Source organism: Aythya ferina, assembly GCF_964211825.1.
Source record: "Aythya ferina genome assembly, chromosome: 6".
Lineage (NCBI taxonomy): Eukaryota > Metazoa > Chordata > Aves > Anseriformes > Anatidae > Aythya > Aythya ferina.
This window is the reverse complement of record NC_140303.1, coordinates 10,206,133-10,229,446: the sequence shown is the minus strand read 5'-3', so window position 1 is coordinate 10,229,446 and position 23,314 is coordinate 10,206,133. Positions and strand designations below refer to the sequence as shown.

At 41.2% G+C, this 23,314-nt stretch overlaps 1 protein-coding gene across 21 annotated transcripts in view; it reads left to right on the top strand.

The window, feature by feature from the left end:
• IKZF2 (IKAROS family zinc finger 2) overlaps nucleotides 1-22,276 on the top strand; it is a 137,917-nt gene extending 115,641 nt beyond the window's left edge. For 20 of the 21 annotated variants that reach the window (XM_084523164.1, XM_084523168.1, XM_084523176.1 and 17 more), the window contains 2 exons: nucleotides 6,168-6,311; nucleotides 12,209-22,276. In XM_084523164.1, the coding sequence (XP_084379290.1) occupies nucleotides 6,168-6,311; nucleotides 12,209-12,933 (869 nt within the window). In that variant the 3' untranslated portion in view covers nucleotides 12,934-22,276. The remainder of the gene's footprint in view (nucleotides 1-6,167; nucleotides 6,312-12,208) is intronic. The other variant, XM_084523163.1, reaches the window with a different exon arrangement.
• The last annotated feature ends 1,038 nt before the right edge of the window (nucleotides 22,277-23,314 follow it).

Genomic DNA, 23,314 nt, shown 5'->3' with positions numbered 1-23,314 from the left:
GACTAAAATCAACCCTTAAAATGTAATGGATGACTTCAAAGTCCTTGAAGGTAGTGATTATCTACTTTAGGCCTTACTTTACGCTTGTAAAAGTCAGTGGGAAGACTGATTTTAAGGCTCCACTATTTGGAGGGACCTGTTGCACGCTTCATCTGTTAGACAGAGCACTTCAGGTGATAGAAGGAGTTTAGCCACCTACTCCATTCCCAACAAAATATGTGCTCGTTGCTCTGCACGGGTCTGCCTGTCTTATTAACCAGCTAGGTGATGGTATCAGCCAGCCTTTTCTTAGGGAAATAACAGTCGATCAGCAGCGTTGCGACAGCCAGACTCTTTCAGAGATCACTTTATGGAAGTTGTGCCCAAATTCCACTCAACTTCTAGGTTTATCGTTAAGTTATTTATTCAAAATGGGATTACTGTTGTTGATAGTGTACTTCTGAGGGAATCTAAAGCTTTTTCCAAGCTGCTTAATGCTGTGACAAGAGGGCTAAGTCCCTAACCTTGTCCACCCAGAGAAGCTGGTATGGCTGACCTTGCATTGATTTTTCCACCAGCTGAAGTTAAACCAGTGTGAACCCCATGTGGACAGTTATTTTATTTACAGCCTGACTGCCTTTGCTGGGGCTTGAAATAGAAGCCTTCACACAAATAGTTCACTTTTCTCAGCAAAATTAGCTTAAAACAGCACTTTGAATTCCACTAGTGCCTCTTTCTCCCTTTGGTAAACATGCCTAAATGTCCCCTGGTGAACGTTTCAGGGATGTTTGATCCACACTTTGCATCATGCTGCTTAGAGAGGGCAGAGTGAGGATGGGCAGCGACAGGGAGCCGCAGGTCTGGCTGGGCACCGGTAATAAATCTCACCTCACATCCCTGTACTCCCGCCTGGGAAGCTCTGTGTGTGCCAGAGGGTTGTGAGCACCATACCGTACGGATCTGTAGCCGAGTCCTTCCTCTGGGGAGTATAAAATCACCAGGGAAGGACACACAAATGATTTCTCTGCTCTTTGTTTGAAGTTGGGTCTCAGTCTGCCTCTGAAAAATGCCTTAATTTCCTTCTCTCCCGTGTCACACTTTGAAAAGATATTCCTGAGGCTGAGTGAGGGTGTGCCTTAGAGATTTCAGCCGTTCCTTTATTTTACATCATACAAGCATTAAGCTGGCCTTACTCTCTTTCTAAATTCTTTTGAAGAATCTTGTTTTCACTGAGCACTCTGAGCCCAGCTGGGAGCAGGATGTTCTCCAGCCACTTGCAATGATTCCTAGAATTGGATTACCTGGATCTGTACGTTCACACCAGCCTCTGAACACGTCAGTGTGATTCCTCTTCACACCTTTACCACCGTGAAGCACAGAATGGGTGAACTTGGGGATTTGCTCGTTCCTACCATCATTCTGTTTTAAGGGTGCAGGCGGCAGTGCTGGGTCCCAACCATTTCAGTCAGCGTTTAACATCAGCTAAATTATTCTTGCAGAGATTCATTCCGATAGACTTGGGGCAGCCCCTTGAGCGTTAGGGTTTTTTTTCAAGCACAGTATTCTGCTTGGTCAAATTATAGGCACGCTGCAAATATTTACTTTGATTTCAATTATCTTTGCCTTGCAGATGGCTAGATCACCTGACCAAAGCCACAAGGGGAAGCAAGAGGCAGGCAGAGAGGCTTAGTTTCAGCGTGTGGGTAGGAATGTACAAGTTTCTGGCACCAGGGCTCTCTCCATCCTTTTGCAGGGTGCCGGCTGCTTGCTGAGCTGCCCCTCCTCGTGGCTGGGTCCCGGTCCCAGCTCAGCACCGTGGCTCGCTCGCGTGCTGCCTGCTGCAAGAGAGCTCCTGTGACATTGTCGGCAGCAATTCTCAGCTAAGCAGCTCTGGCTCTTGGGGTAGAAATTAGTCTGCAGTCTACGAGCTAGCGGTGTGTTGGGGGTGACACAAGTGACAGTCTCTAAAGGCAAAGAATGTGATCTTTGCATGAACAAATAGGGAAAAAAGGTGAATGCCAGCTACGGTTTATACTCAGATATATATTCTTCTTCATCTCTACAAAGCAAAAAGTCCAGGGAAATTCTTAAAACAAAGTGGAGAAGAATACTCCTTTTAGGAGAAGGAGAAAGGAGTTTAGCCGTAGGCTGTGAAAGGCTCAAAGGCCAGCTCCACATAAAACACACAATGGCTTTGTGTCCTTCCCTCTTACATACTTGCTTAAAATGTAGTTAAAATGCTAGTCCCACAGGATACTTCACACTAGGGTCCATGGGATTATTGCCTGTCATTTCTCAGTGTGTGCGCACACACTTTTTAAAATAGCAAATATTGTGAGCTTAAGAAAGGAAACTGAGGGTGGTGGAGTAATACTAATTTGTACCAGCTGAGATGTAGCCCAGTGTCTGTTGTCTGCACACAGAAATGTTTATCAGCAAAACACACGCTGGGTAAGTTTTGCCTTGTTTTTTCCCTATTCCTTCCTCATTGGAACAGCATAAACTTTTTTTTTTTTTTTTTGTTAATAGTGTGTATGGTTTCTTTTCAACGAGGAAGCAAAAACTAAAAAAAAAAAAAAAAAAATTAAAAAAAATCCAATTTGAGCACTACGACCCTGAGACCAATCTCTTCAGGAAAATTAAGACTTTGTTCTGAAGACCATCCAGATTTGTGTATGGAGAGTTAGAGCTTAAAAACCCTGTTTGGTGTTAACTGCAGTTGAGGACATCAGCACTGTCAGTGAAAATTTGCACAGGCAGTCCAGGAGTGCCCCCTGATAAAGGAAGAACATCCTTTAACAGAAACAGGCTCAGGCATGGGCTTTTCACGGACTAGACACTCTCTTTTTTTGTAATAAAAAAGCCCTCCTGAGCTGAGACCGTAAGTTCACAGGATAAAATAAGTTGTTGCATCAAATCTGGTTATAACGTGTCAGTTGTTCTTCAGTAGCTCCCACTACCCAAAATGATGAAATACAATAAAATGCGATGCAAAAGGAATTGCGTTTACTGCAGAGTAAACGTGTGCATGTGAGTTTCCATCACAGAGCAGCTGATAAATGTTGACTGTTGGTTTAATGCTTTTTTTTTTTTTTTTTCCTCCAAAAAATGATGCAGGCTGGCCTGCTTGACCTTCATCTGTATATTTTGGAACTGAAATGAAAATTAATGCATGTGGAATTGATAATGTGATCTTTAGCTTAACTCTTTGGGTCTGTAAGTTGTGACATCTCACCTGTTTGGTCCAGGTTTGCATGTGCTTTAAATAGTTCTGGAAAGTAGCCTATTTCCATCTCTCCCTTATTCCAGGAAATCTACATAACAAGATGCTTTCTGGTAACTTATTCCCATCCTAACGCAAATATTGGTGTGATTGAGCAGTTCTTCTGCAAAAGAACTGTGCCCTGGATTATAGAGTTGAGTTCTGAGGTGGGAAAAAGAGCTTGCAGGATCAAATACAGAAAAGAAAATGATTTTGTTGGTGATGCTTTTACTTTTAGAAGTCCTAGCAGAATTTTTGCCTGACTTAGAGAAGAGCAGATGTCTCTTTTAGCACTACTCATTTTTGTGGAAGAAAGGTTTCAAATTCCATCTAGGAAATTTTGCACACATATGCCCAACAGTCAAATTATTCAATTATTAATCTTTATAAGACGTACAAATGTCACTACATTTTGGGCTTAATCACACAGCAATGAAAGTAATTAGGAGGCTTTCAATTGATTTTGTGGGCATGCAGTGCTACAAAGCCTGCAGGTCTTCATAGGAGAGATTTAGAGCCCTCTGCCCCTCCTTATGTTCTCGCCACAAGTCCTGTGCATCCTACAGGTAAGGGCTGGAAATCCTTGACATGGTCCTTGTGTACAGACCTGTTCCCATCACAGCAAGGACAGGTATTGCCACCGAGCAGGAATCCAGGGTTTCACACGGAGCATGTGTGCATCTGCATATGCTGATTTTTTTTAAGCCAAAAAGACAGTCAGACACCAGTTCCCAGTGGAAATCAGCAGATGTAATCACTCCTTTCTTACAAATCTCCTCGGTAAATACTTGAGTAGGACTATCACAGAGAGCTGTGGCCCAAGCAGGGCGTTTACGTAACCTTAAGAATTTAGCCATATCTATTATAATATTTCAGACCTCCCAGACTGTGCTGGGTATTAATTAGGTCACTTGAACACTGCATCCCAGTTTGTTGCAACATTAGATTCATTTCATATTTGTGCTTTTTCTTCCTCTCTTTCACTGATGCCAGCAGGACTGCCTTGTAAATGAGAAACCATTGTGTTTCTCAGGGGGAGCATCCTGTACAAATAAAAAAGCAGCAGAGTAAATCATTTTATAGCATATGGGAGATTCTAAAACTCCAAGTACTCAGCTTTCCCTAGCAGCAGAGGCACAAATGGAATCAAATGAATAAATTGCCATGTTTTCTTATTATGAATGTCTGAACTGAGAAGTTCACCTGAGCAGATATTCTTGTTTTGTGATTGCCTGGTATTTGCTCTTCCTTACTAGAAAGAAGGCAAAGACAAGGCTTTTATCACCTCATTTTTCATATATTATGTGCTAGCAAACAGCTGCATGTTCAAGAACAGGCAAGTGATTATTCCCTATTAGGATCCTAAAGGCAGCCGAGTTCCAGGGGAGGAAAGCAGGCTGGCGGTGCCCACTTATGGCACCATCTCGGGGATAAGGTAACTGAATGAGAAATGACATGCGAGGCTGCTGCAGGAACAGCAGGGAAGAACTGGCAGAAGATGAGGTCTGTCTTCAGTACCTCTGCAAGAGCACCTGTGACTTCACTGGAAGTTTGACCTAATAGAGAGAATGTGATGGGATGTTCACAGCTTAGAAATGGGAACTCTTTGCCGCATTATCCCAATTCCTATTTCTCTGCCATCCATTCTTCTCAAATAATTTTCTTATTATTTGACCTTCCTATTAGCCCGCAGACATTAGTGGATGATCCCTCTCATGTTTCTCTCGCTACTTTCTGGAGATGAATGAGGAACGGTCAGGCCGTGTATGAAATTCCTTGCTGCAGAGTGGTGGGAATAGCTACACTTGACATATATTGCAAATGACTCAGGGTTTCTGAGTTTAATCCTCAGCATGTTACCACTGACTCTTCTGGTGTTTGTAAGAGGATGCTCAACAAAAACAATATTCTGTAGATATTTAGCGAACAACATGTCAGCAAGTGACAAAAATAAAGTGCTGTTTGGACCCTAGCTTGGTTGGTAGCCCATGGAATTCCTGTACTATTTTTTTGCACTAGCACTTTATTTTCTAACCCAGCAAGCAGTGAGGAGTGAAATGAGGAGACAGAAGAGGTCATTAATTTCTTGTTATTGTTTCAAAGACAATATATGAGCGTTCCCCAAGCACAGGTGGCACAGGGATGCTCTCTGCTGGTCCCAAACAGCAAGAAGACAGATGAAGAAGAGTGGCATTTACCAGATGTTAAGTCTGCATGTGAAGGGGAAAATGTTAGTTCAAAAACTTGTTAGTTTCTTTCACTGATTCTAGAGGGAATCTCCATATAACGTTAATCCTGCAATTTCAGTGTGGTGTTTGGTGAATTTTTGGTGTCATGTCTAGAAAAAGGGAAACACACCTTAAACGTTGTTCATTCTGTAAGCCTTTGTCTTGGGGAGTGCAAAGCCAGGCCCAGGAAACTCGTATCACTAACTCCTTGTATGTTTTCTAGTCATTGAGATTAGCGCGATAAGGAAATAAGATGGGTAAACATAGCACGTGATAAGCTTGATGTTAAATGAATGTGTGAAGAATGTTACTGGTGTAACTTTAAGGTTGTCATGGGACTGTACTAGAGGGAGAATAACAGAAAATGGGAGATCTGCAGAGGGAATTTTCCGAAGTGCCGTGCACCATTAGCTCTCTTCCCACCTCGCTGGGGATCTTCGGTATTAAGAACAAAATAAGTTCTTTAATAAATGCTTAAAGCTGGGCTTCTGCAAAATAAGATGGTCCCAAAGAGAGGGAATTGAAAAGCTTGGCTCTGACTGCTCAAGGGTAAATACTGTCTTGATGCCCGTTGTGTTCTTGCACCTTGCTTTATTTTGCGTTGCACTTGTTGCGCGATCAACAAGGCTCAAATGATCTGTCGTCGTCTGTGAAGTGTAGACCGGACTTCTCTGATACGATTTTTTGGTTTTATGTAGTACCTCCTATGGAAGATTGTAAGGAACAAGAGCCTGTGATGGACAACAATATTTCTCTGGTGCCTTTTGAGAGACCTGCTGTTATAGAGAAGCTGACAAGCAACATGGGAAAGCGTAAAAGCTCCACCCCACAGAAGTTTGTGGGTAAGCTTGAGATACGCCTTTTATTATTTTTAGCCTGTAGGTATAGGTTGCTTGTAACTTGGGAACGATAGCCTAAAGAACAAGGGGAAAAGTAGCACTCTCAGAACTTGGATGTGATGGGGAGGGGCAACAGCTGAGATGGTTAAATCACAGCAAGAAATTATGCAAACAGTGGCATTAGTTTTGCCAGCCCAGGCTATTCAAAATTGAGGTCCCCATAATCACAAAAATGGATTAGAAGGTCTTGAGCTTTTCTCTGTGCCTTAAGTCATTTTTTTTAAACATTTCTCTGACCCTCTGTCTTTTTGACAAGGACTTGTCATCTTTCCCTCTCTTCACCCCAGCAAGTAAAATATAAAACTCATATGATTATCCATCTACGTGTGTGTGTTTAAAAAAAAAAAAAAAAAAAAAAAGTATCACAAGACTTGTAACTTGTATTAAATTCCTGAGAGTTGGAAACAACTGGTCTGATAATATCAGCATGGGGAAGCAAAATCACATCACTTGTATTGGAAGAAGTGCTTGCTCCAAGTGCAGTGTTGTGTACCTGATAAACTTAATGAATATAAAACAGCATCGGATTACTTTTGGTTACCAAATTTAGAATCCTAGCCCCCAAGTTTGTATTTTGCTTTGTATCTTGACATCTTAGAATTGTTCTGCTAGTAACAGGAGACAGTATTGACAATTTTACTTGAGGTCCAGCTAAAGGTAATTTTCACAGCTATTGAGGCAGTGTTAAGCTACTTAGGAGGGGAGGTAGGACAGAGAATTATTTGGGGTAAGTGTATGCTGCTAGACTCTGACCTAATGTAATGTGTGTTTGCCACACTCACTCCCTGTAAGGACAGTCATACAGATTTTAAAGGTGTCGAATACTCATTCTGCCTACACTGAGGACACTTATGAAGAGAGGATCCAGAGGGCTGTAGGCAATTAAGACAGCAATTTGGGAAAGTCATTGCCCCTCAGTTAAATGGAGATTCAGATGGATTTGTTAAATCACCACTGAGGGTGATGTTAAGCTAACCCACATGGTTTTGAATTGTAGGGGGCTAACAGCATGCAGCCCCTCACCTGAGGGGTGCTGACACACTGACCTGGCTGCTCTCGGTCATCTGCCCATGCCAAAAAATACCAGTGCGAGGCTTCTTCCATGCACTGATTAAAAATTTTCATGTCCTTTCTTTTCCTTCTAAGCCTGGCTTAGGTCAGGAACAATCCAACCCACACAAGAAATGCTAGGAGGGTTCATTTTTTTTTCCCTATATTGTTATTAGCCCTCCTGAGATAAAAGCTTAGTTCTTATTTTATTGTCTTTGAGTGCTCTGAAATGAGTTACTGTACAGCTAGTAAGAACTGGAGGATGCTTTAATCTACTGCTGTGGCACTAGTTATGGTTGAAAAGGGTGACAACAGGAGCGGGGCTCTATACTGCCAAGCCCAATCCAGCTATATGATACAGTAAATATAGCTCCATCATAACAGATCTCCTTAGTGTTGTCTCAGCAAGTGCTGTACTTTCCTGCATATTGTGATCAACAGTGAAATAGTTACCCATACTGACTTTAAATTGATGTACTAGACAGCAGACCCACTGCAGCCTTGGAAGAAGGGCAGTTCGCACCTCTCGCTCTTGCCTTTTTTTCCCCCTTTTTTTCCCTCAAGTTGTCCACAGATGTAGACATAATCGTATTTACAACACCTCCTAAAAGTTACCTTTTCTGGGGCTACAGAATTCATCTGGGAGGACTGGAGACCTCTCTCCCTTCCCCCTTAAATTTTGGAGTAGCTATGCTGCTGTCAGAAGCAGCATAGTTTTACTTGTTAAAGTAAAACTTTAACAATGTCCTTCACAACTGAGGATGATATAAATTCAATCAATTTTTGGAAGCTGTAGATGATGACCTCTTTTTTTAGACCAGGAAGGTTATTTTATTTGTCCACTCAACGTGCATTTGGCCATATGTTGTTACTGTCTTAAAAGGCAAACTTACTGCTCGGAAATCCTTGTGTGAGATATGCTAAAACTTTTTATTACTCTCTTCAGTATGGTATATTTCTTTGTTTTAAGATGAACCTGTTTCATTTATAGGCATAACAGATGACTTTGTTATTTTCTGAGGCTAGGAACTTGGGGTTTCACCTGGCATGCAGCTTTTTATCCAGATTCAGCTGTAGGGGAAAAGTGTCCTCTTTCATATTTACTGTATTGTATTTTTCTGCAATTTCTAATCTTTCCTGGCAGCACTGTCTGAGCTGAAAACCAGCAGTCTCTCTGCTTTGCTACCTTTGTTTTTCACCATGACCTCACTTTTCTTCCCGTTTTCTCCCCAATGAAATATTGTTCAACTCTATCAGGAAGAACTTGTAATGGTTCTCTTGCTTGCAGGAAATTTTCCTGTGCATACTGCAAGTATGGCACTTGTCCAAAACAACTTAATGGTGTTTATGAGAAGGTCATGTAAGCGTAAGCTCAAATCTTTGCATGCTACATCTATCAATGCTTTACTGCTCTTTCTGATCAGCAGTCTCCAAGGGACCTTGATTATGGACCACAGTCTCTACTCTTCGCTGAAATTTCGGGAGGAGAGGAAGCAGCATACGGCAAAGAGAGTTAATTTCTGATTGAGGAACTTGGTTATATATCTGTCACTGAGGTACTAGTCCTGCTAGCTCCGTTGAGATAGTGGAGGCAGAAATATAACTTAAGATACGCAGCAGTCTGAATACTTTTTTAAAGCTATCTTCAAGCTGATCACATGAAGCAGATTCACGTATTCTTAATTTGAATGTTGTACTCACAGTCCCAGACTGTCATTGAGGTTAGGAACTTGGCAGGATACAAAAGAAGACATTTATACATCTTACGATAAGACCACAGTTGTTATAGTAAGAATTAAAAATGTGCATCTCAGAACAGATGAAGATCAACCTGCTTCAGAGTTGGTCAGCTTCTAGTTAATGGGGGTCAGGAAGAAATGTACCCAGTGGTAAATTCTGTATCTGATTTCTCCAAGGTTTCTTACAGCTTTATCCAAAGTTTCTGACACTGCAGTTGCTGTAGATACTTGACAAAATGGACTGAAGGTACACAGGACAGATGTGTCTGTATTCCTTGATCTAGCTTGCCATATCTGTTTTGTGGGGTATTTTTTTGAATGTCATATGGTAAGATGACCACAGTGGAGAATTTCTTCTTCCATTTCAGTAATGTAGGATAAGGATGCGTAGAATTTGAGCATTGTTTTGAAGAAATTAAAAATGATGAATCTGATTAGTTAGTTTTAAGTCCAGCTTTGGCTGAAGAGGAGCTGAAATAGAAAACCATGTTGGATTGGTTTGCTAATGTTTCTTCTGAGCTCTCTGTTTTATGCCCCCTTCTCTCCATGTTAGCATTTATTTTACTGTTGTGTGTCACATGCCATTTTTAAGGCTCTGACATCTTTGAAGCATAATTAAAGGAATGAATAATTCAGATCACTGGCAACTTACTATTTTCTCTACTCTGCTGTCTGGTGGAGTTGCTAAATATGGAAGGTAAAAGGAATCAAAATAAGGTCTGCATTGTTCATCCAAGTTGCCCGTAAAGGACAGGTGCTATTTCTTGATCTATCTAGCTTACAAAAGACTGACAGCATGTTTGGAGACTGGATTGGACCCTTTTTCACCAGATCCAATTACCTATTCATCACAGGAGCGATACAGTTGGCCTGAGTGGGTGTCAGAGCGCAGCAGCCTCTTCCATTTCCTTTTCTTTCTCTCACTGTGCCGGAGGCATCCCACATCTCCTGCAACTCTCCTCCAGCCACACTGTGGCCCTACCTGGGAAGTAGCTGCTCCCTTTTGAGTGGGGCCGTACCCACCTCCCATTAAAGAGTCACCCAGCCTATCTGTGGCAGGACAGCCACAACTGATGGCAAGACAGAAATGCTAAAAGGGGATGTTGGACTACAGGAATCATCCTTAAGTCACATTAGATAACAAAGGCCGTCACTGCAATACTGTATGGTTCTTCCTTCCCTATTTTTCTCCAAATGTCTAATGTGCAACAAAGGAATGGTTTTCTATGTTATGCTTGCTTTCATTGAGCTATAAGTGTAACACAGCTGGCTGTAGGGAACTATAATGAGATATACAAACATGGTCCCTAATCAGAAGCACATGAACAGTGCTGCCAGAGAGTAGGAATATTCACGTGCCTCACTTTAAACTTGCATTTAATTACCTTGCTAATCAGGGCTGAGTTCCCAAGCAAAAGTGATGCATCATCTCCAAGGATAACCTGATTGTTCCATGGGTAATGTGAAATTATTTCCCTCTTCATGCATCACTTTAAGATAAGCCATACTAAATGGGATGAATTATTATAGTCAAAAATAAAATGCTGAATGATAGCTATGTTGAAATGTACTAATGCTATTTGGAAGAGATTTGGGATTACAGTTCTGTTTCTGTCTTATGTTGGTTTATACACATTTTGTTCCAAGCAATTTTGGCAAAAGGTAACACAAGATTTTTGAGTTTTTGTAATGCTTGGATAGCCAAACCCATTGTATGTAGTGACTCCCTGAATTGATTAGCTTACACTATTGAAGAATAGTGTGCTCTTATGTTCCAAGGAACCAAAAAGTAACAAAGGCAATGAAAATCCACCAAAATTATTTATCAGACTTGTAAAATCAGTTTCAAAAATTAACTCTTAACAATTAACTAATATTAATGCGTGAACATGTGAGTGTGTATATCTTTTTTGCATGCAGTAAGCATATAATCTTTTATATTTAGTTAAGAAGAGCTGTTAAATGAACTTTCCTTGTACTAACTAACACACTAAAGCCATCACTGGAAAAGCAGTGCTGCTAAGCTGAGCCCTGATGTAAGTAGCTGTGATTTTGTAACTTCAAAGGAGATCTGCCATACACAACGTGCCCTGTGACTAGCATAATTTACCAGTTTGTGGTTCTGGTTTTGTTATCTGTAACGTCATTGATTTTAAAAGACTACAAAGATTTAAATTTGGATTCACATAGTAATGAATCAGCCAGCTTTCATCATCATTATATATTTATTTATCCAATGTCAATGAAAGATGCTTTTGCCTTTTACTAAATGAAACTAAGCTGTACATGTGGTTTTTCTATTCTGCTTTCCTGCCTAGACAGCCACTTGAACGTTTTTTTTTTTTTGTCCTTTTCTTCATCCCCAAATGCTGGGAAAGGCTTTGTTTCTTGTTTTGAGGGGATGAGCTGCAAAAATGCTTTACCCTGAACGCAAGATGTCAGGTGATCACATTATTTGCTGCATTCTGTCATCAAGTGTAGTCACATTTTAATATTGTTTTTCTGTTGGATGAAGGATTTACATAACTGTGGCTCTAAAGCTGTTAGGTCCCCACCTTACCAGCCCTCAGTAGCTGTTGCTTAAACTTGTGATTATGCAGCCCTAATGTAAGGTAGGTATGAGGCACTGTAGAGTGGGGGGGGCAGGTGTTACTGCCTCCTTTAATTTGGGGAGAGTATGTCTAAAGGTATCAACTGGTAAAGCTTCATTGACTTCAGCATTACAATCCCATTTTCTCCCTGTTCACATGTGTTTTCTAACTGGAAGCGTGAGCACAGGGAGGCCTACTGGAAGGTTTGGAAGCGGTCTGGAGGTCACTGCAGCTGCTTGCTTCACCCAGAATAACAATAAAGCTGTAGGTGATGGTGCTGTTTTACCCATCTCAAGACAGAAACTTTGTACGAGCTCTGTTAACAAGAAGGAGGCAAATTTTGGGCTCTGGAATGAATTCTACTTCAAGCCAGGTGTTTCTGTCCCTCCCCACCCCTTGTACAGTAAAACCGTGGAGCGATTGCATTGATGTTTCTCACTGATTTGCTCTTGTCCCTTAGGTGAAAAGCTCATGAGATTTGGCTATCCAGATATTCACTTTGATATGAACCTACCCTATGAGAAGGAGGCTGAGCTGATGCAGTCTCACATGATGGACCAAGCCATCAACAATGCAATCACCTACCTTGGAGCTGAGGCACTTCACCCCCTGATGCAGCACACACCAAGCACAATTGCAGAGGTGGCCCCGGTCATCAGCTCAGCTTACGCTCAGGTCTATCATCCGAACAGGATAGAAAGGCCCATCAGCAGGGAAACAGCTGACAGTCACGAGAACAACATGGATGGCCCGATCTCCCTCATCAGACCAAAGAGTCGAACCCAGGATAGAGAGGGCTCCCCCAGCAATAGCTGCCTGGATTCTACTGACTCAGAGAGCAGCCACGAAGACCGCCAGTCCTACCAAGGAAACTCTGCCTTAAATCCCAAGAGGAAGCCAAGCCCGGCTTATATGAAGGAGGACGCCAAGGCTTTGGATGCCACCAAAGCTTCTAAGGGCTCTTTAAAGGATATCTACAAGGTCATCAATGGAGAAGGGGAGCAGATTAGGGCTTTCAAATGTGAGCACTGTCGCGTTCTTTTCCTGGACCATGTCATGTACACCATCCACATGGGCTGCCACGGCTACCGGGACCCGCTAGAGTGCAACATCTGTGGCTACCGAAGCCAGGACCGCTATGAGTTCTCGTCGCACATTGTCCGAGGGGAGCACACATTCCACTAGGCCTTCTCATCCAAAGGGGACTCTTATGAAGTAGAAGAACTGCACATGAAGAAATACTGCACTTACAATCCCACTTTTCCTCAGACATTGATGCGCCTATTTTGTTGTTGTTGCTGTTGTTGTTGTTGCTGTTGTTTAATTATTATTATTAACCTTTTTTTTTTTTTTTTTTTTTTGTGGACCCAACCTCATTTGCTCTGCCCAGCTTAAGAATGGAAAGAAGGAAGGGAAGGGATAAAAGAAGGGTTTGTTGTTGCTGTCACTTCTTGGTGAGTGACCTGACTTGCTTTCTGTGGGAGTTGAAAGGCAGTCTGTTTCTGTCTCGATCAGCTGTATATCATGTCCTATTTTGGGATGTTGCTCAACCCTGCTAGGTGCTTTAAAGTCACGATGAGTTGCCGCTCATTTATAATTTCAGACAAATAGGTAGAAACATTTCAGAGGAGAGCCTTTTTCAAATGTGCAGATACGGTGGGGGGTTTGGTGGTTGGAGAAGACTGGGGGATCTTTATTCTGCAGAATGAACAATTGCATTTAAAGCAAAACTGTTTAGGGATTTAGGAGCACGAATCAAAGTCAATATTCTTTTCAAAATTACTTTCTAGGGTGAGCTGCTTTTCTGGGTTCAGTGTGTATTGCCCCTCTAGAAGGTATAGAAAAAAAAAAAAAGAAAAAAAAAAAAAAGAAATGTATGTCTTAACACTGTACCACGTAACAGCAGTTTAGTTTCATAAGTCCTGAGGGCCTTCTGTGGTAAGTCTGAGGCTCTGTACTTTTATTTTCCTTAACTTATGAAGCACCTTTTTTAGAATTGTTGATTTGCCATTACTCCATGCCTATGTGTTGACTCACTGGCTTCTTAGAGACCCTTGGGAGCCTTACATATTTAGTTGCACCCTATGGTTTAAGAAATATCATTTGCAAATAACATTTAAAGTTGCTTCTAGGACAGTAAGTGGCCTAGGAGTGGGCGAGGGAGTCTGTAGTTTACTCAAGAGGTTCTGCTGCTCTTCTAAAATAATTTTGTTTTAAAATTACAGATTTTAAAATGACAAAAGTACTGGTAGCAAAGTGTTCTTTAAATATAATTATATATCTATATATACCTGTATAAATACTTTCTCATTCTATTATCACAGTGTTAACCTCTTGGCAACAGCCTAAACTTGAGACTTGCAGCTGAGAAAACGCTAGGAGTCAGATCGTCAGCCAGCATTAATCCTCTTAGCTCCATTGAATTTAATGGAACTAACCCAACTATTTCAGCTACGTCAAGGTCTGAGCCTCGATCGTTTTTTTTTTTTCCTCTTGTTGACATCTTATTTGCTGAAACAGTGATTTCCCTTTGTTTTCTTGTCATCAATTCTTCTTTAATTTAGGGGTGAAAGTGCAGGTTTTGCTAGATAGCCTTTGCTCCTGGAGAGCCCACAAGCCTTGCAAACAAACAGATCTCATATGAACTTCCCTACTTCTTTAGAAATTGATGCATGGAGATATGCAGGTGCTGTGCTTTTGATTTCAATTCACAGACTTCATTTTTATTTATAATTTATTAATTTCGCTGTAGAGAAAACAAATAAAGAAACAAACTCCAGAGCAATTCCTTGAGCTACAGACTGGACAAGAAAAGAAAAAAAAAAAAAAAAAAAAAGAAAGAAAAACAACCAATCTGTTTTGTTTCCTTTCTTTCTCTCCCAAAAAGTAGCAAAGCCAGCAACCACCCAAGTTGCAGGTTGCAGCAGTAAAAACTGGGCTTAAACCTACGTGACAGATTGCCATTGCAACCCAACTGTTTGTACCAATCACAATTGAAATGTTGTTGTTTGGCAACAAGAGCGCAGCTTGAGAATGGAAAGAAATGCATGGGTTTAACCCCCTCCATGCAAGTAGTCCCCATGCACTTGGCGAGACCTTTTCCAAAGTATGAAGTTACTAAAGTATAAAAGAAGAGAGCAAGATCAGGCCATAATGAGTTCCCATCTGCTCGCTTCAATCTGCATACGCTATGCACATGCCAGTTTGCTGTTTGTTTTGAGGGTACTGGGTTTTTTCTTCTCTTCCTAGACCTGGAGCGTTTGAAAGTAAGGAGCTGAGTGGTATCGATTGAAATCTTTTTATGGTGACATTCTTGGCAGCTAGAACCTGTGTTTAGAAAGGATACAGTAGATCATGGCCAGATTACCTGATGACTGCTTCCCAGCACTGAAATGCTATTAAGTAGGAGCTGGTAAAGTCTTGCAGTAGCCTATTAATTATAATACAATATGGAGAGAAATGTCATCTTGTGTAATGTGAGAGCTATCAAGGCTGGGAATATACGGGCTTTGGAGAGACAGATTTAAAGACCTATTCCCAACATTGTTCTTAATGTCGTTGGGTTCCTCCCCCTCCTTCTTTCTTCTTTCTAATGCAGAGGAAGCTCAGGCAAACTAACCTCCAGCCCTTTCTCCTTTTCTTGCACTTGGTGTAACCGAAGGAGATTGTGCCAGAGAAAAAGGGGTACGAGCTGGAGGGCAGCGCTTAGGTTTTGTATGGGTGATTGTCTAGAGCTAGGAAGGTTGGCTTAGGAGGTGGCTGGCTGCGTTCTGCATCATCCTGGTTGGAAATCAAAAAAAAGGGGGTTGCTTTTACAGCGTGTCACAAAACAAGGGTTGGGGAGAGGGAAGGTGGTTGCGACTTCTTGCGAGGCAGCAAGGGTTTTCTAAGAACCATGTGCAAAGGGAAAGGTGCTGGGCTTGAAGGTCACTGGGCTTGCATGGAACTCCAGATAGCCCCATGTATGTGCGAGAGCAAAAGGTGGCCAAGAATCACTTTCAGTCTCGGGGGATAACAGTCCATTCTTCCCTCTGGTAGTGGAAAGAACAAGCTTTGGTTTCTTGGAATAGCTAGCACTAGGGAGAAAGTGTTTAAAAAAAAAAAAAAAGTCTATGTATGGAAAACCAGAGGAACAGGGAAAGGAGGAGCATCGTTTGTGTATCCACAAATAAGTAGTGATTATACCCACAGTTTGTGAGTGTGCACTTTCAGTCGCTGATGATTCATTGATACCTCCTGCAGTGTATATGCTGGAGATGTTTAAAAGATGAGACAGGGAGGATCGGTGGTTTTGTAGCTGGCTTCAGTCAAGCCCAACTTCTTGTTCCAATGGCAGCACTCAAGATCGGTTTGTGAGCAGTGCCCTGTCCTAGTATCACGGAAATAGAGGACGGGAGACACAGTGGGGAGGGCACTCACTGTTTGTCACCTTCCAAAAGCTATATTTTTTAGAGAGCAAGAAGCTGAATGGTTGCATTAATTTCTAGTATCAGTGTCCTTTTCTTAGGGTTTTCTTAGGACTCACTGAAGTTTTTCATCCTAGAACTAGGGAAGGAAGAAAGACTAAATTCCAGTTGAAGTTTTGAACCAAGCTTTCAACTAGTATATCTAGTATATATTTTAAGCATTGAGTTCCCACTTGGCATTTTTGTTGGGATAGAGGAGTAGGGAAAAAAAGGCAGTCCTCAGTTCTTCAAAATCAGGTGCCTAGTTGATCTAGGTAAAATTAATAGAGTTTTGTACAAATCACTTTGCCCCTACATGGGCGTGTGCAAATTTGGGGCCTTTGAGTTGGTGTTTTTTTTTTGTTTTGTTTTGTTTCTTGCTCGTTCTCTGCACTTTGCTAAGAAAAGCTCTTGAGTTTTGTCAAATCCATTAGTCAAAGTGTACTAGGAATTTGAGTAGATAAGCCTTGGCCTGCAGATCCATTTGTTCTAAGTATTTGGTGCTTGAAATCAAACCTGGCTGATTTTTACTGGACTCTTGAAATTCTTGGAATTGGGTTTCCAGTTAAAAACATGCATTTGCAAATTTAGAATTGGCTTCCTGCAAACATTCCCCATTTTCATTATATAAAAAAAAAAAAGCCATTTCTGCAAACATCCCTGCCAGTAAACCCTTTCACTTCTTTTTACATCCAAAATGGCAAGATTCTGACTCAATTTAGAGTAGTACAAGCCTATTAATTTAAATAGAAGTGTGCCTGCTTATTCTCTTCTTGATATGATCCATGTTCTTGGAGCAAAGGGCATTATCTATATATCTGCTGTTATGGCCAATGAATTTTACAGCCACCTTTCTTTGCAATCAGTTGGGAGTGCACATCAAAATATATAGCGTTTTTCAGGAAAGCCAGCTCTTTACTCAGTAACTTATGAGATTAAAACAATTTTTTTCTCCTTAAAAAGCGCTTCCATCTATGAAGTGATGTGAAAGGTGTCTAGGCATTAACCTCTATTGGTCTGTATTAGAGAGAAAGAATCCAAATCTGTAAATTGGCCTTTTTTTTTTTTTTTTTTTTTTTGGTTGTGGTAATTTCTGCGGTCTGAGAGGACAGCTCACATAATAGCCACGTGGAAATAAAGTATGTTTACTTAAAAGTGAAGAAATTCTCAATTTTAAAGAGTTTCAAAATTTCTCTGTTTACAAGGGTGTTCTTAAATTGCAGCTGTCAGGCAGAGGAGGAGGCCATGAATTCAACCAAACCCTTCAAAAATGATCTTTAATAGGATATTATTAATGTTGTCTGGGTCCTGAGCTGTTATTTCAGTGTTTTTTTTTTTTTTTTTTTTTTTTTTTTTTTTTTTTTCCATACTTGAGAATACATTGAAAGAAGCCAGAAAACAATCTTTCCTCCTGAGAGAAACTTTGGAGACAATTTAGGGAAAGGTGCATATTTCAGCCAAGGACAGGAGCAGCAGTAATAAGGTTCCTTCACTAGATGATACTCCTTTACTTACCTGTTTCTGTGCATTATATTATAATGAGGGAGAAGGGAGTCTGCACTGTTACCCGAATCACCTAAACTCGAGGTTTTTAGGAAAAGTGTGATGAAATTGGCTTTGGCGCTAGAAATGTGCATGTTAGCTCGGCTTAGTGTCCTTTCAGAACAAAGGTGGATGGTAGCGATGGCGTGCGGTCAAGAGCAGCTGGAGATTTTGAGAAAGTATATTTATATATATGGTATCGTATAATTAGATATATGCTTTATTGTATATGTGCCTTTTTCTAATGCATTTTGAAAGTTCATGATGTCATTCGTGATATCTTTCCCTGCCCTTTCAGAATGCACGACAAAAACCAACCCAAAGTAAAAATCCCTTCTTGTACGACACGGCAAGGCAGATCCCGGTCCCCCCCCGCACCCTTTTTTGCAGCTCAGCTGGGAGGGAAGGCTGTCTTAGTATTTAGCTATGAGATTTCCTGCAGAAAGCTGGCGTTAGGAGTGGGAAGGGGTGGCATTGCCCTAGCGAAGTGCATTCCAGCCAGAGCTGGTCTCGGCGCTGGTCCCAACCAACGCAGCGTTGGACTTTGCTTGACTGTGACGCCGCCTGAATCATTGACATGGAGCAAAGAGAAACCCTCCGGGGGGTGATGTTGTGGGGCAGGTTCACCTCTGAGGCTGGGGTGAGCTCGTTCTCTGCGGGGCTTTATTAGCTGGCACGCTTGGGTGAAAAGTGCAGTATTGTTTTGGTACTTTCCTGGCAGGCTGGTGACCTACTTTCAGGTCTGGTTATTTACCCTGCACGGGTGCAGCATCTGAGGGTGCGGGCAGGGGAGGAGGTCTGGTCCCCAGTGCATCTCCCACGGGCTCCAAGCCACCCACCATCCCTCTGGGCTTGGGGTCACGGCGGCCACAGTGAGGACATGGGAGCAGGAACCAGGAAATAGGTAGAGAGGAGGCAGAATCTGCTTGACAACAGATGTGTTCCCATTCATCCCATTAAGAATTGTGCTGAAGGATAGGACAAGGAGAACATTATTGGTTTCTATTCTAGGCTCAAACAACAACATTCCCACTTACTCCAGTTCACTTCCAGCCCTCGGAAAGGTGGTTACTGGTCTCACGTGGATCCCCATCTGGGAGTACAGCTGTCCATGCACCCCCATGCTCTAAAAAGTTAAGATAAAAATCATGGGACTTCATTGATGGGAGGACAGCAGCAACCATTTCAGCAAAGATGTACCCTGCTGTAGTAAATCCCAATATTATTTGCAATTAAAAAAAAAATACTATGGTGTATTCAATAGCAGTACGTGAAGTATTTTACAGAGTGAGTGATGATGAAGTTAATCAGATCATGTCTTGAGGGTGTTGTGTTACATGTTCTCCACTGGGAGAAGGGCAGCAGCTTGACCCAAAGCTTGCTGAAGGCGGCCGACGTTTCCTTCCTGCAGCAGCCATTTGACTCAGCCCACTGCGCCAAGCAAGTACAGGAGCACGCCATGAGCCCCATGTGGACCCCTTCAATTCAGTTTCGAAGTGCATGGCAGCTTTACCATTAACCAAGTGCTTAATTTGTTAAATCAGGGCCTTACTTGCTCCGTGGTACAGCATGGCAAGGTCCAAGGTTGGTAGCACTTGGCAGTGGGGTTCGGCGGTGAGCATGAATTCACGTGTGTTGGTGTAGCAGCCTTAATCCCTCGTGCTTGGCAGTACGCGCGTACCAGTAGCCTGTAGTCTGTATTATCCATCAAGAGTAAAATATGGGAGCCTCCTGTGAGGCAGAGGGGACAGCATGACTCCACTGTTGGCACAAAGAGGCCAGTTGGCAGTAAATTGGGCCATTTAGTTTTACCTCAAGTGACATGGAATAAGAAAAGCTTCTTGAAGGGGTAGAGGTCACTGAATCCCCGACTATGCACTTACTGGGATTTGACATTACTTACTGGAAATGGATGTTCGCTTCTGAACACGCTGTAACAAGGGAAGGACTTCTGGTTATTTTTTGTAGTAGTTCAGATTCTGAAACTGTGATCAATTCTTTGACTAATTGTCAAGTGTTCTCAGAGCTTGAACGTGTTCACTTCCTCTGTCATGTAGCAGTTTCCTCCGGTTTCCAATTGTTTTCTCTTTCTCCCCCTTTTCCTTCTCTTAGCTTTAAGTCTGGGCCTGCTCTTATCTCCTGTAGCTTTGGGCTGTCTAGGGTTTTTTGTTTTTTGGGGGTTTTTTGTTCATTGGCTGTACAGTCTGTTTACATATTTTTGTACTCAAGTGTAGTTTTATATTAAAAACAGGAAAAAGAAAAAAAGATAGTTGATTTGAGAAAAAAATATTAAGGTACGTACTCTTTGTAACACTTTAAAGACCTAGGGTACCTTCAGAGATGACTCCACAGTGATGTAATTATAATACTGTATATTTGCCTTTTTAGTTGGTTTTATTTTCTGGTTGTATTTTTTTTTCCTAAAATGTATATCTTTTTATGAGAAACTGGAAACTTTTAATGCAAATGTTTAGAAAGATTTAAAAATTGTAAAGTTAAAAAAAAAAAAAAAAAAAAAAAGTCATATAACTTTTTTTTCCTGTTGGAAGAAAATGCTTTAAAAAGTTTTACTACTGTTGTATTCCAGGGTGGGGGTTACCGACCCCAAATTTCCTTCGTATGCTTCATTCTTGGATCTTGCTTTCTAAAGATGCTCATTGCAGACATGGATGATTTGCTTACATTAGTTTAAAAAAAAAAAAAAAAAGACAAAACCACCTTTTGGGGTTATCTTTCTGTTCAAGTGCAATACTTTCCCTGACGTCTTATTAATGTATGAGGGTTTATTTTCTCTTTCCTCAGTCAATACAAATCATTGAAATGAAATTCTGTATCTTAAATACATTCAAAGATAAGCATCAAGTAACCATGTAAATTAAGATTGACTGACAAAAGGTGAGAAACTGTAAGTTAAGGCTAAAGCCCAGACCTTAACTCTGGCTTTTATTTGACATTGAAACACATCCAGTGGTCTGAAATAAGGACAAATGTGTTCTTGCCTCTTCCTTCATTTTCTTTTGTAATTGCAGCTTTCTTTTTTTTTTTTTTTTTTTTTTTTTTTTTTTCTCCTCTTAAATAAGCACTTAATATTGATGTTTATTGAAAATAACAAAAAATAAAAAGATCGGTTGGTCTGATCCAAAACCCACTCAGTGGAGACTCTTGTGACTTTGATGATGGATTTTGGATTAGGCCTAAGCTCTTAGCTAGGGCAAAACTGCCATTTACTCTGATGGGAGAGATTTGCCCGCGTAAGAATTACAGGACTCGTGTCCTTTATCTACCTGAGAGACCAGAAAAGCTTCTTTAGAGTTGTCCTTGTCTTATATACGTTTAGATGGGACTTGTTTTACATATCATACATATTTATATATAGTGTATTTTTAATGCCTTTTTTTTCCACCCCAGTAGACTGAAACCGCTGTTCTGTAAATATGTATTTAGGTACGTAATAAAAATCCCATTGAGATTCTTTGAAAGGCAGTTACTGCGCATGCACAGTGGCCACTTTTGTCTTCTAAATTTCTATTTAAGATATTTCTTTTTTAATAACAGCAAAGGTGAGGAGACTATATCCCATTCTGACAGATTGCCAAAATAATTTCCCAGATTGGACTGTTTGAGTTCAAGTAGAAAAATGTATTCAGTGGGCGACTGTCGCAGTTGCCCGCGGGGTCACACTCCTAGGGCCAAATTCGAGCAACCTCCCGCAGGTTGTTCAGGTCCTCCCACGAACGGGGACCGCACTGAAGCAGCGGGATCGTAGCAAAGCATGTGAGATCTTGTGAGCACTATTTCAGGCTGTCAGGTCTTGACCCGTTTGTCAGCATCTTCGTGACTCGTGCGGGGATGCACTCTGCCCACTCTAGTGCCGAACTGGACATCGGTCATTTTCTGGAGCAGGATAAGATTTGGTGAGTAATCTGGCAAATGAAAAAACACAAAAAAAAAAAGTTTTCTCCCAGGTTATGATTTTTAGTTCTGCAACAGATGTTCTGAACTCAAATTGAGGAATCTAAAAGAATAAAAATCCGACTTCATTCCAAAACCCTTGGGACATGCTGTTAAATTGGAGTTCAGAAACAATCACAGTGGTGCATGTGAGCAACCCCAATGTAAACCTGCATCCCCCTGCTAAAGAGTTTTGCCGCTGTAGACTGAACTATGGGACTTGTTATTTTTTTCTCCTTAGCGTACATGCATACATATGGTTCCACATCTGTATGTGTGTACTCTGTACATGTGTGAGTGTTGTACAGCCATGTGAGAGTGTGAGTCTGTATGTGTGTATAAATAAAAAAAGCTGCAGAAACTTTGTAATACTTTGTGAAAAGGATTATATTATAAAGGTTTGTACTGTCTTGAGTGCACAGCTACTGGAATAAATGTAGGGAATCTCAGGAACAAGCATATAATTTGTCCAAGAATTATTTCTTCTCAGAAGTGTAAGTGCAGTTTTTAATTCTGTATATTATTTAATATTTTACCAATAAAAATAAACTTCTGACATGAAAGGGTTTTCCATTCAAGCTTTCTGGAAACATTGGTGTATGCATACATCTTTCTTTCTTACAGCAGGAACCGTGAGTGGTAATTTTGCACCTCGGAGGAATCACATTTCTACCTCGTAACAAATCCTATTAACTACCTAGAGAGGTTGAACGAGTTATGAGTTGGGGTTATGAGTATGCATTAGGAGGCTGAGGAATGGGGCCAAGATCCACTTTAAGAGTATGTTGAGACTTAGGATCTTTCCACCAGCTGAGCACATCAAGTTTTTCAGCATGAGTTAGAGTAGTATTCCCTCTAAGGTACTGTTACGTGAAATGGTGGCATCAGGTACCTGCCTCTTGGTCCACCCTGGTTTTGAAATAAATTAGTGGCCTGAGGTCCAACTTGTGCTGAAAAGTGCTCAGATCACGTAGGCAATGACTTTGACCCCTTCCCTCAGCTTGGGTTTTTGGCTGAGTTCCCCTGTGCCGTGTCCAGGGGTGATCTTAGCCGTATGGATTTATGGGGTAGTTCGCATTGCCCAACTCATTCTTTCTTTCGTAACACAGCCATCAATCTGGTGGTGTTCATGGCTTAAAGGGAGGGGAAAAAGAAAAAAAGAAGAAAAAAAAAAAACAACACTCCAGAATAAAAAGAAGATCTCATGAAGCTTCTGAAGTTGTGTTGTTTGTTTTAAGAATTGTAAATTCTTGGTTAAAGATTAACCAGCCTCTCCCTGGTAATAAAAGTGTTCATCATTGACGTGAGAATGGAAACTCCTTCAGATATCATCTGAATAAAACTTAATCTTTCTTTAAGTTGCTTGATGTATGTTGTTTCTGAGGAATGCCTCTGCTTGCCAGGCAGAAATTCCCATTTTGCTTCACTCGGGAGTGCCAGCTCACTGGTTTTGCTACAGAAAGACCCAAGATTCAGCTAACGTGACAATCCAATTATTTAAAGCATAGACAAGACATCAGGTCATGCTGTAAAGTTTTAAGACTGAAAAGACGGACGTGACCCGCTTGAGGTCCTGCCCTAAGACTTACTGCAGATGGTGGTGATCTTTTCCTTGACTTCAGACTCTT